Here is a 13,362-nt window from a genome sequence, read left to right as displayed (position 1 = left end):
TTACGTGTTACTAGTTATGACAAGTGTGTACCCTGTAGATTTATCACATTTGTTATAATAATCACAAAAGACAAAACTTGTAAGAGATAAAAATTACAATCCTCTGAAAAGCTAGCTAAAATGATGTCTTGTGTGCACACAACTGAAATGGATCTAAATGCCTTAAACGGTCTAAAAATTGATTGTATGAATGGTGAATAATATTCAAAACACAAAATACAGCCGCTCAGCACCTCTTTATCGTATTACCAGGTGTGTTAGTTCTATGTTAGGGTGTATTTTACCTTTAACCATGTAACAAGTTCCGATGTTTAAACTAGGAAGCAGGAGTTTACGAGGAGCCGTGAACGCAGCACAAGTACATGGTGCAGCAGGGGGCGTCAGGCAGCTGTCTGACTGTTTTGTGACTGTTTTTATTATCCGAGGAAGTGAAACTTTTCAGTATTGTAGCCGATTCTTGAGTTGCAGTTATTTATTCAGTGGACTGTGTCTGAACAAAACTGGACCAACGTGGAAGACCGTCTTATGGGACAAAACAGGTACAGAACCAGCCATGACATTAAGTGACAGATCTTATTTACCAGACAAATGTTTGGTTTATAAAATTTATTAGACTCTCATATTCTATTAAGGTCTTTAACCAGCTCATTTGTAAGGAAAGAGAAATGTTAACATGGTAAATATTTCAGTTGATAATCAATATCTGGAGATGTGGTTAATGATAACTCAGATAATAGAGGTGTGGTGTCTCTGACAAAGACTGTGGAGGTGATCACATATGACTGAAGAGTGTTTATCAGGCACTGAGCACAAGAGTCTGAAAGCTTTGATTTGTGTCAAAGTTCACAGGGTGTCAGCATGACTTCCTCTGTCCGTGTCATCGTGGTGGGAGCTGGCAGTCGAGGGGAGATCTACTCCAAGTTTGCCTCCATCCACCCTGAACGCATGAAGGTCAGTGCAGCCTGCATTTAACAAGGAGGAGATTCAGTAACACAGTTATCATTGTGGATTGTTTTCTTCATTGACTGCATTGATAAAATTCCTGTCAGCCAAGTCATCTATGATGAGATGAGATACCCATGAAAATAAAAACATATACATTGTAATAGAAAAGTACAATCATGTCCTTTAATTAATGTTTTCTATAATCATACAGGTTGAATTAAAATAGTCCCTCAACTGCTTTAACTTACATAAAGGATTTTGCTTTCTGTTTCCACTGCTGCCTAAATGTCATCATTGTCCAGGTATTAAGTTGTAATGATTGACAGACATTAACTCAGCTTCACTATTTCAGGTTGTTGCAGTAGCTGATCCCAGAAAATTTGCTCGCACAAAACTTCAACAGCAACACAAAATTGTAGATGAAAACATATTTGAAGGTGAGCATTAAAAGAAATAAAAACAGCATTTAAATAGTTTATAATTATCTGCCTCATAATAAGTTATTTAATGCTCTTGTTTCAAATCAGACTGGCACAGTATCGTTGAAAGAGAGAAGTTTGCAGATGCTGTGTTGATTTGTACTCCAGACCGCCTTCATAAGGTAAATATATTTATGTATATGCTGTATGTGTTTTGTCGTTTGTGTTTTCACACACTTATTGGTCTGAAATATTTGTTCTGTGGAAAATCACTCAATTAAACTAGTTTATGTTCCTCAGGAACCTGCGGTGGCCTTTGCAAAGAAGGGCTACCATGTACTGCTGGAGAAACCAATGGCAGTGAGTCTTAATAATTATAAACATAATGTATGACGTTCACTTTGTTTGTATTGTAAAATACTAAAACTCTTTTGACGTTTGCATTTGCACATTAATGTTTTCCATGACTTTAGACGACTGCTGAGGACTGCACAGCAATGGTGGAGGCTTGTATGCAGAGTGGTGTGATGCTATCGGTGGGTCATGTTCTCCGCTATGATCCCGTCATCCACAAGATTAAGGTGAACAGTTTCTGTCACACTTTATGTTTTCTTCACCAGGGGAGGGTCAGGGCTCTGGGGTTAAAGATCTCAGTCTGGGTTCTTGTGAAAGAGTTAGGATTATTGATCCCTAATTCAAATCAGCAACAAACTCACAGCATCAGCAGTATCCAGATCAGCTGATCATCCCACAAATAAAGCTCTCCAGTTTGTTTGACTTGAGTTTTGTTTAGTTGTATTTCTATTGGGAGTAGCAGCACCTCTTGTACATGAAAATGCTAAATTGTCTTTACTTGTGATGAATCAAATCATCAATAGAGTTGATTAAGTGCTCAGTACTTGTCACTTCTGAAGATCTGATAACTGTAAACCTGAATTTTAAGCAGGAAAAGCTAATTATAGTTTTGGTTGATTCAATCACAAACACTGAAACGTTTCTTCACACCGGGACAACTGGTGAAGAAAACTACAAAATCCAACTGAGGATTTGGTTTTAAAAGTGAAAGTGATCTTTTTTTCTAGGAGCTGATAGATGCTGGTGTTATTGGTGATGTGATCCATATTCAGCACCTTGCGCCGGTAAGAATAGAAATAAAATAATATTGTTAATCGTCAGAGCTCCTTATTTAACTCTTTAATTTAACTGTAACATATTGTTGCTTTTGTTCATGAATTTCTTAAAATCATTAGTTTTGTCATATTATTTTTCTTTCCTTCATGCAGTTCAAACTGATGCACACATATATTTTACCTCTTGTTCCAGGTTGGATTTTATCACTTCGCCCACTCATTTGTTCGAGGAAACTGGAGGAATGAAGCAGAGAGCTCTTTTGCTCTTTTGGCCAAATCATGTCATGACATCGACCTCATACATCACTGGGCCGGAGGACGCAGGTAAACAAACAGCTGTCAATGATCAACTCCAAGCTCGCCTGATGTTTAGAAGTAAGATGCAGTTAACACTTAAATACTGAAATAAGACGGTTGATCAGCTGTGTGACATCAAGTATATTTATTTGTCGATGCCTCTATCCAAACAGAGCCAGCAGAAACTAGACCCTTACCCAGTCTCTGCCTCATCAGTGGACGTGGTTGTTTGCTGTGTGTTTTGCTTTTCTTAATATGAATCATTTACATCACAGTTTGTACTTGGCAGGTGTGTGAAAATGTCATCATTTGGATCCGTCAGCCACTTCCACAAAGACAACAAGGTGTGTAGTCTGTTCACTTTATGTGGCCCAAAACAAAGAAATCACCTTTATCACAAAGGAAATAAGCAGCCACTGCAGATAAGAACAAACTGGTTGTTGATTGTGTTTATTTTGTGTTCTTTACATTATTTCTAACAGAAATCTCCACACACACTGAACATGAATATAAAATGTAACATTTCTAGTTTATTTTGATCAGCCAACAGGTGCTGCAGATCGCTGTCTGGATTGTTCAGTAGAAGCAGTTTGTCCTTACTCAGCACGCAAAATCTACCTGGACAGAGTGAAACAGGTTAACATCTCAACACATTATTTACACCAATTATCTTTAGAACTTGACCACAGGTTGAAAATTGTACTTTGCTTGCTTTGCAAAGTGTGTGTGTGTTTATGTGTGCTAGGGTCACACCGGCTGGCCCGTATCAGTCATATGTTCGAGCTCGTTCCCAGACATCGAGTCAGTAACTGAGGCACTGAGGACTGGACCATATGGCCGCTGTGTCTACGAGTGTGACAATGATGTCTGCAGTAACCAGGTTAGAAAACACATTTGTAGACTGAGAGAGCAACAAGAGTTTGAGGCTGGTTCTCAATCTCCACGGCAGAGCGTACTGTCACTTTCTAACCCGTTAACTTTTGTTTTTGCTTAACACGTTAAATTCAAATTCCATCAGAGATGCACCAGTATCCATGGTGATATCAGACATAAGGTCAAATAAACTATAAGTATCTAGACCCAAGACTGACCTGACATGTTAGAAAACCATCAGATATCAATGAATATGTCGATCTTATCAAAAGGCCAAAAAACAAGGTAGTATTATTATTTTTTGTATGTATTTGGTGGTTTTCACATGAAAGAGTGAAGATGTGGCCTCGTTGACGTCTCCATTATATTTACCAAGTCATCTGAGATGCTGCCTAGAAGCAGCTGATTACTGTGTGGCGTTACTGAAATACACAGGCTGTATTGGTTTGTTACAGCTGTTTAAAATCTTAACACATCTGCACTTTTGTTGTTTTGTCTTGTTTATCTTCTCGTTCAGGTCGTTAACATGGAGTTTGAAGGGGGTCTGACAGCAGCCTTTTCCATGGTGGCGTTCAGTGAGGAGATATGCAAGAGGAAAACAACTATGTATGGCAGCAAGGTAGGACTGTGAGGAATGTGGACAGAAGAAACAGAAAGAGGAAGTGCTAATACTTGAGCTACAAGAGGTTCTGCAAAGAAAGAAAATCTACATGAAGAAGATGATGTCAAGTATTAGCTCACATCAAGCAAAGTCATTCTGCCCAATCAAAAGTGTTTGTAGACAGGTGATAATGAAAAAAAATGAAATATCACAGTAGTGTTGACTACACACACTAACTGGCCAAAAGTATGTGGACATCCAAACACAGTCGTATATTGAACATGTCTTTCCAAAACCACCACTATGACTCTGCTGCTGTAACATAACAGGCTTCACTCTTCAGGGAAAACTTTTCACAGGATTTTGGAGATTTGCTCCCATTCAGCCACAAGACATTAGTGAGGTCGGGGACTGATGTTGGGCGTTAAGGTCTGGCTCACAGTCATTGTTCCACATCATCTCAAAGGTGTTCAGCAGCTCTGCCGGTCAAGTTTCTCTACATCAGACTCCGAAAACCATTTCTTCATGGATCTCACTTTGAGCTTGTAGCATCGTCATTCTGATTTCCTCAAACTGCCACAAAGCCGAATGTACACTGTTGTCTAAAATATAACTGTAAGCTGAAGCTTATAGGGGGTCTAGTCCATACCAGGGTATGTGGGGGGTCAAAAAACATTTAGCCATAGAGTTTACCTTGATATTGATATATTGTTAATCTAATTGATATGTTGTCTATCAATTGGCACTTAAAATATTTACACACCTGAAAGTTTTGAGAAAGAACATCATTAGTGCTGCATCTGGATTTGATGAAACATTTAGTTTGTTATTGATTTCACTTCGTTCATAATGCAGCTTTTATGACCAGATAAAATAATACTGTGATGTTTGTTGCAGAGCTTTAACGATGCTTCTAAGATGGAAGCATCAGCTAAATGCTGCTGTCTTTACAGGGGGAGCTGTCATATGACGGCCATGAGATACGTGTCTTTGACTTTCTGACCCAGAAATCCACAAAACACACAGCACGCAATAACGCTCCCGAACACTTTGGCATGAGTGGACATGGTGAAGCAGACTACCACCTTATAGAGGCCTTTATCTCTGCTGTGGCGGTGAGAGCTTATAAATGCATATTAGTTTTTATTAATATAGAGTTTCCTGTGGAGCTCATTTGGTTGTTTCAATATTTGAACAGCTTTCATTTGAATTTTTATCTTTTATGGACAGTTGAGTTGAATTTGTAGTTGTAGAAGTTCGGCCACATTAAGGAATAACGACATATAACAAAGACGCTGTATTTACATTTGTGTAACTGTTGCAGAGGCACTGACACTAAATTAATGTTAAAGATTTGGAAACTGTGATGGTTGATTAATCTGGTGTGTGTGTGTGTGTGTGTGTGTGTGTGTGTGTGTGTGTGTGTGTGTGCAGAACAACAATCCATCTCTGATCCGTTCGGGTCCTGAGGAGACGCTGCTGAGCCATTTGCTGGTGTTTGAAGCGGAGCGTTCACGACTGGAGAGCAGGGTGGTTTACTGTGGTGACACAAGTCAGAGCTAGAAGACTAAAAATCATTTAATCTCATCTTAAAAACAAACACTATAATGATCTGAATGATTAATGAAACAATTAGACTGACGAATGAAATCTTGAAGTTTAATTCACATTGCTCAGGGATTTTAATTGTGTATTTATAATCTGTGTTTATGAATGAATGAGTGAATCTGTTCAGTTTTTAAATTATATATGTACTATGTCAACATTATGTGTTTGTTAATTTGTGATGTTATTATAATCTCTTGACAAGAAGTTCATGTAACAGACTCATGATCTCCACTGAGAATTGTGAATCTGTTAAATTAAAATTGTCTTTGATTTCTAGTTTGCTCTTAATGTCTCTTGATGTCATCTCACACACAATATATCTCAGGATATTCAGGACTGTTGACCAGTTTGATGACAGTTGACGTGTCACTTTTTACTAAGATGCTCAGAGCTTAAATGTTAAATAGAAAAACTACTTGTTTATCTTTATTGAAGAGTCAGTTTAAAACAGATGCACACAAATATACAATATACATAAAGATAAATTAGATCGTATTCTCTATGATCTATTATATATCTATTAACTATCCTATTATTCACTTCTGTTAAGTCAAAGTTATATGTGACATTAAAAAGGTTGTTCCATGTTGAATAAGTAATATATTGAAGCTTCAAAACATATTCATGTCTACCTAAATATTTGTTACACCATCTACAGATAGATGTATGGTGTATTTTTTCTCAAAGCATACAATATAATAGAGCTATTAAGAGATTTAAAAGCTCAGTAGACTTTCCAGTGGCTCAAACTAGCAATGGCAATGTTTTTCCGTTACTCAGAAATGAGAGCAGTAGCTCATGGCAGTAACAAGGAGCCGCACCAGCTGTAAACGTCAGGTCAGTCTGTCGCCTTCTCCCTCTGAATCTGAGGGGAAAATAAGACAAACCCTCCTTTTTCTCATTCTGCTGGCAAAAGTAATAAACCTAATAAAATTAGCAATTGCATGATAGCTTTAAAGACATGAATATTAGTGAAAAACAGGCTGTGTAGTCACAACTTTTACTTTTGCATATATGTACATAGAGACAGGAGTTACATGTCATAATCTTCATGCAGGCTACCACAGATGCATAACTTCAGTACAAAAAATTTTGTCAAAACTGAAAGACTGCAGATTTTGCTTGGTATAAAGATATATATTTTTGATTGTTTCAGTTATACTCACCCTCTTACTGGCCAGTGTAAGGAGATCCTCTCTATTCATTGGCACTTTCATTTCCATCAGCACTGACTCCACTGATTCTGGGTTGTCACTGGGGTATCGCAGATAATTTCAATTCACGTGCAGTTTTTTTCAAGCATACGTCAAACCAGAAAGCTAATGACAGGCTGACTTTGACTCTGCCATTGCTGAGATATTTTTCAAATAAAAAAAACAAAACACCTACTCAGGTGCAGGGGTTGTAGCTGCTGTGGTCAGGTTGACAGCTGGGGGGTTTATCCCCAGGAGCTGCCCGGCAATCTCATTGTCAGTGTCCTGGAAGTGAGAAAGTACAGTAATATACACAAGTAATGGATCATTTCATCTGTTTCTAGCTGCCTGTGTTATATTTTTTGTATTTAAATTCATCAATATGTGTTTGCCACATCACCACAGAGTGGCATTTAAAAAATATAGAAATCTACACCAGAAAACATGTGGTGGTGTGTGAGAGTGACTGTTTAAAAGACACAGAAGAATCAGTGAGATGGGAACGAGGCAGCAGCTGAAAGGCATCTGGTTTGTACTGGCTGTTGTGACAGGATCTAATCTCCACTAACGAAGTGTTTCATGTCCACATACCCACTGGCTAAGGTCTTCCTGGAAAAGAAGATAGGAGCGCAGAGTAAGAAGCTCATTGGTTCTGTCCTCCACCATCCTCAGGTACTCTGCGATATTTTCATCCTGGACTCCATCAGAGGAGCTCAGCTCATCGCAGATCTCTGAGCTGTCATAGCTGATCTGAAGCAATGATTGAACACCTAGAAAAAGAAGTGAGAACATTTTTTTTCAATTAATATTTTAGTTTAATAAAATGTCAAGTCACAATTTCCTTAAATCCAAGGTGATGTCTTCACATGACCTATTTTGTCCAAAAGCCAAACATATTTACTATCCTTGTCGATGTTTATTAATTTACACTGTAACCGGTGACAGGTGTGATCTAAACTACAGCTGCAGTTGCTACCCAACATAGAAGAGATTTACATCAATCAACAACACAAGACTTTACAGCCTCCCGTTGATTCTGTGCATATTCTCTAAACCTAAACATGTAATTCTACTCTTTTACCATTTTGAAGGGACACTTCTCTTGTAGAGCAAAATTCCCTTAACTTTGTTATGAGCTACATCCAATTCACAAAGCAACAGTTATTCCAGCATTGTCTGTTTTTTGATTGTAGCACAGTCTGCATGCTGCTGCTCTTTGATGGAATAAGATAATATATATTTTTAAGTAAGTGCTGTGTTGGGACTAGATGCACACTGAAACATGTATATGCTGTATACAGTTATATATGAAATATACAGCATGTATGCTTTCTAGTATCCAAAGACAGATACAAAATTGCTCAACTTCCTCATACAGTTTGACATATTTGTAGTGCACCCATTCAAAAGGATAACGTCATGCAGGGGTGCCCTATGTTGTACCTTTTTTGAGCTGATCTAGGAGCTTTTCCATGAACTCGACACGCTGTAGATAAACTGTCAGCTGTTGCTCAACAGCCTCTTGCTTGATGAAAACTGTCCTCTGAAGAGACTGATGCTGCTCAAGCTGCCGCTGGTTCTCAGCCACACAGATCTCCATCTCATTGCAAAACTTCAGTCCAAAACATAACAGAAGATAGCATACAAGACCAATGATGTGTTTATTTTCTTCTTTATCTGTAATCTCTCTCTTGAACACACACATACACCAACCTCAGATATCTGCCTTTCAATGGTCTGTGCTTCATTGTGCTGATGGTTGACGAATTTCAGTAAAGTGTAGTTCTGCTCCTCCACTGATGGAAATATATCACAAGATATTTTGATTTCTGAAAAAAGCAGAACTTCCACAGCAACATTAATGTTTAATAGAAACTTACTATATATGAAGTTCCTGACCAGTTTGTCCAGGTCACTTTCACCTGTCACCCTGAGGATTGTTTTGATTGCATCCTCAAAATCTTCCAGTCCCCATTCCTTCAATTCCAGTCGCTTGTGCTGCTCCACTATGGGGACAAATGTGAAAGTCAAACTCATACACTACATGGTGCTCACTTAACCTATCATACCCCATGGAGGAATCCTGCACCAGAGTTGTTGTATGTAAGGAAAGATGTACAGCAAACTTTTTTTTCAGCGTTCAAAAACGTTAGGATTTTGTCGACTATGCCAAGCGTTTATTGCCAAAGCAGTAACATCTTTTAAACACAGGGTGTCACTAGTGTATTTCATTAGAAGTCAAGACATTTGGTCTGACGTGACTGGAGGGACTGTAGTCTGTGGAGTGAAACAATAGTCTGTGATTTAGGACAAGCAGACCTTAAAATGCTGAGGAGTGTCACAGCAATAATGAGGAAAAGGTGTAATGACCACATGGAAAAGGCTTCCAACAACTGTCCACAAGAGAAAGCTGGTAGAGCCAAGTAGCTTTGACATAGATGTACATATAACCACACTTGAAATAACATTTTCATCAATTAGTATGAGTGTTTTCACAGGATAGTAGGTGATTTTTTTATGTTTTAACATGCAAACTGGAGTGTATTAGTTCTGATGGTTATTTAGGGATTCAAAATGATGTGTGAGAGATACATATAGTCACCTTTTCCGTGGTCCACGTCCTGGTTGATACGTGCAGAGGCCTTTATGTCCATAAAAACCTCACAGTTAGAGTAATGGGAGACTTCTCGCTCCAGTTTTCCCCTTTCTTTCATGTACTGAGCCACTTCCTTATCATTCTGGTCACTCAGCATCTTTTGTTTTTCGTGGATCTTCACACTAGGTGTCGCCATAAATATACAACACAGTAACATAGTTATACATGGTGGATGTACTTTACCTCTATGAATCTATGCTGTTATCTAAGAAAAATATATATTAGATAAAAAGTGAGAAGACACTTATGGCTTTGGTAAATGAAGTTGACTGTCATGCATTTCTGTTTTTGTTGTCAAGTACTCAGTAATGTCCTCCATGCTGACAATCAGCTAGTGGTGATCCAGCCTTTAACATTTATTATTAAAAGAGCTGAATGTGAGTGCAACTGATTTGTAAACAACTTTATTTGTCACAGTTGAAATCCATCATCTGTACCTGATGAGTAGAAATATGAATATGCACTCTAACCTAACTAGATTTAAATTTAGATTTATTACTGCAGAATGGTTCACCTGGTATTGAAGGCTTCAGTGCACTCAGAACTCAGTTTACAAACATCCTTGTGAATTGCATGCAGCTCCTGGGTGAGATAACACACAGTTAACTGTCAAGAGTCTCAGTATTTCCCCGATAATCCCCCTTTAAAGGAGAATTCACATCAGATGGTCAACAGACAACTTTTGTTGGACACTATTCCCAAAAGTCTTTATCTTTAGGGAAAGTGTTAAATGTTTTGTTGTAAACTAATTTGATCATTTTTATGTGTGTGATTTAAAGAAGATTTACAAGCAAGAGGGATGGAAGCATCATTCTGGCACTCCTTCCTTGATATCCTCCTACTTTCTACATACTTGGTAAAATGCAGCAGCAGCAAAATGCAAATTTAGGAACTGGCTGTTATTAACTGAACCTACATTTTCTAGATGAGATTTAACACGTAGGAAGTGTTTCTTCTCCTCCTGCAGTATCTTCAGATCCTCCCTCAACTGTCCATTCCTGGTCATCAGCTGATTGAAGCGTTTGCAACCCTAGAATAAAACATGTTTGTTTGTTTTTATTAGTAACAGGTGTTAAACACAGAAAACAAACCCCAGAAACTGTAAATATGAAGGTCAGCTTGAAAAATATGAAAATCTGATTTGAATTTATGGTCAAGTGGATTCTGGGTAACACTAACCCTGTCCAGTTTGTTTTCCATTGAGCAGGTGGTTTTTAGCAAGCAGCTGTTGTCAGATTTACAACTGCGGTGTGCAGTTCCCCCACTCTGTCCTGCCAACTTCCTCTCCCATTCCAAAATCTGAAAACAAAGCCAAGTAGGGTCAACTGTGGTAAGAAAATCAGGAGGAATTCACCGTGCAGCACTCTGTCAATGGTATTCACCTGATCTTTCAAAGATGCTACTTTTCCTTTTTCTTCTTCCAGCTCCTTGTCTATTCTGTCTTCACAGGCCAACATGGCAGTAAGATCTTCAACAACACTAACATCATTCTGACGGTTACAAGGACTCTCAGTGACTCTGAGACTGCGTAAAAGCTCTTCCTGTTCATCCTTGAGCCTCTGGATCTCTCGTCTACCATCGACACAAACAAATACGTACACACACAGTTTGGACAAAACATGAACAATATTAATTGTTGTTGTGACTCTCACTGCTTTGAATCTATAAGGCATCCTAAAGCGGCATAGTTTGCTATAAGAGATACTTACGTCTTGGACAGTCATTTTAAGATTATAGTCTGCATTTTATTGTCACATGTTCATGAAGACATGAATGGTTATATAATTTTTTATATAATTTAAGTCGCTAAATATTAAATAATATTTAATCAAATGTATTAAATCTGTTAAATTCATATTTAAGATACTGAACATGGACTTAAATATCACTGTATCTCTGTAAAATGTCTATGGAACTGTCAGGTATTGGTAAATAAAGGAAGGTACTTGCTTGTCTCTGGAGAGGAGTCTTTGGGTTTTCACACTATATGCCCGCTTGGCTTCCTCTGCTCTGCGATACTGCAGCTGCAGTTTCTTCAGGTCCGTTTCAGCTGCATTAAAACACAAGGCTGTATGCTGCAGCTATATGTCCCTTTACATAACTACTGTTTATTATAATTTATATTTGGGACATGGCATAGATAGAAAGGAGGCATTTTCTATCATTGGTGGTGTATGCTATGAGATTATCGTGGATGAAGGAAGTTATTAATAATTTACTATGTGCAACAAGGCCCTTCAAGTAACTGTTAACTTAAATTTGTTACACAAAAATGCAATAACCTGTATTATTGGTTCAGACTAGGATTTTACACCATTTATGTTGGGTAAATTAGTTTACGCTAAATTACATGATTAGCAACTGCATAACTTACAAAAATCTTCAAGTAATTGACTTCTGACAGCAGATGGTCGGCGATTCATGTTAACTGATGGTCCGGTTGAGTCTGTGACATTAGAACAAGGATAAAACTTTATCTTTTTTTTAAAACTGTAAAAACATGGTGACAGTTAAAAAGAGCAATTTACAACTAAACTAACGTTAGCCTAGCTTAATTGAGTTGGGTTGGATTTTAACCGGACTGCCATGGCCACTAATAAATAATGTTGCATTATCTAAATAATATAATAGATTTAGTATACTAAATGAGATAAAATTAACAATAAACAATCCCAAATTAGCTTTAGCTGGCTAATCAAACTCCGCTCTCAAACTGAATTAGCTAAGGCTAGTTAGGTTACCTAGCAACCGAGTTAACGCCAGCTGGTTTCAGTTGTGACCTGTGGTTGTGACATTAGCTTCAATGTGCTAACTCGTTAGCTTAAGATGGAGACTTGCAACTCGACCCCGCTGTGAGACTCGACTTACTTGAGATTTGAAAGCAAAAAGCTGAGGAGACTTGGTTTGGTGATTTGATGACCAGCGACTACTGTAAAAATGCTACAATAAACGTATTGTGCCCTGTGGAGCGCTGCTAAACTGTCCTGAATTCAAAACATAACAGAGATACGAAACGTATCCTTAACCTAACGCACACCAGAATAAAATGGAAAAAACTTCGATTTCAGATGAGAGAAGCTTTTCATTAAAAAATTAAGTCTTTTTATTGCATACACATAAATGAGTAGCTCAATAGTTTCCCCTCCTTTCCAGTTTATCGCTTATTTTCCTCCCTGAAACCGTGATAATATTCTGATGCAGAAATCACTTATTATATATATATATGCTAATTCATGCTTTAAGTCATTAAAAGGGATCCTTTTCGTTTTTGTAAAATATAAGATATATAAGATTAGGTTAAATGATCTTTCCTGGTGTATTTTTTGTCATCATATTGACTTATATAATCAGTACATTTCAGGAAAATGAATTATAAATATTCAGCAGCAGTCCGGCACCGAAACAATCACTCAGAATCTGTCACAGTTTCTTCTTGTAGATTCAGAGAAAAAATAAACGTGTACAGTGTGCTGGTCAGCCGCTGTTTGCTGACATGAGATGTGTTTTGGGGGGCATGAATGACATTCACACATGGTGGCTGTTTGATATCATTATGGATTTGTAAAAATGTTGATTGATTGATTGATGTTGTTTTAAGTTTGTTTTGTTTTTTTTGACTCAATGAAAACCATAAACATGC

The 13,362-nt window shown here is 37.8% G+C and overlaps 2 protein-coding genes across 5 annotated transcripts; one reads left to right on the top strand and one right to left on the bottom strand.

Annotated features, from left to right (window-relative positions):
- Window positions 1–261: 261 nt before the first annotated feature.
- Window positions 262–6,149, top strand: LOC122982688 (putative oxidoreductase YteT). Of its 2 annotated transcripts, XM_044352169.1 has the most exons (14): window positions 263–539; window positions 843–951; window positions 1,298–1,382; window positions 1,473–1,546; window positions 1,665–1,724; window positions 1,838–1,945; window positions 2,447–2,503; window positions 2,688–2,818; window positions 3,081–3,135; window positions 3,335–3,427; window positions 3,537–3,671; window positions 4,182–4,283; window positions 5,219–5,380; window positions 5,700–6,149. In XM_044352169.1, the coding sequence occupies exons 1-14, from the start codon at window positions 526–528 to the stop codon at window positions 5,826–5,828; spliced, it is 1,314 nt and encodes a 437-aa protein (XP_044208104.1). In that variant the 5' UTR covers window positions 263–525; the 3' UTR covers window positions 5,829–6,149. The 2 variants fall into 2 exon arrangements, with proteins under 2 accessions (XP_044208106.1, XP_044208104.1); XM_044352171.1 differs by lacking the exon at window positions 5,219–5,380 and having other exon boundaries at window positions 262–539.
- Window positions 6,150–6,272: 123 nt separating this feature from the next.
- LOC122982687 (outer dynein arm-docking complex subunit 1-like) lies at window positions 6,273–12,854 on the bottom strand. 3 transcript variants are annotated; one of them, XM_044352166.1, is made up of 15 exons: window positions 12,591–12,854; window positions 12,097–12,168; window positions 11,673–11,772; window positions 11,105–11,294; window positions 10,902–11,021; window positions 10,639–10,752; window positions 10,237–10,304; window positions 9,669–9,844; window positions 8,947–9,072; window positions 8,780–8,862; window positions 8,510–8,678; window positions 7,658–7,836; window positions 7,263–7,351; window positions 7,040–7,127; window positions 6,273–6,738 (listed from the first exon to the last, which is right to left on the bottom strand). In XM_044352166.1, exons 2-15 carry the CDS (start codon window positions 12,143–12,145, stop codon window positions 6,712–6,714), a joined length of 1,578 nt encoding a protein of 525 aa, XP_044208101.1. In that variant the 5' UTR covers window positions 12,146–12,168; window positions 12,591–12,854; the 3' UTR covers window positions 6,273–6,711. The 3 variants fall into 3 exon arrangements, with proteins under 3 accessions (XP_044208101.1, XP_044208102.1, XP_044208103.1); XM_044352167.1 differs by lacking the exon at window positions 12,591–12,854 and adding an exon at window positions 12,464–12,569; XM_044352168.1 differs by lacking the exon at window positions 12,591–12,854 and adding an exon at window positions 12,251–12,440.
- Window positions 12,855–13,362: the final 508 nt, after the last annotated feature.

The sequence above is a fragment of the Thunnus albacares genome, chromosome 5 (assembly GCF_914725855.1).
Source record: "Thunnus albacares chromosome 5, fThuAlb1.1, whole genome shotgun sequence".
NCBI classification, from domain to species: domain Eukaryota; kingdom Metazoa; phylum Chordata; class Actinopteri; order Scombriformes; family Scombridae; genus Thunnus; species Thunnus albacares.
Note: the sequence above shows the minus strand (reverse complement) of the source record. Positions and strands in the feature narration are given on the sequence as shown.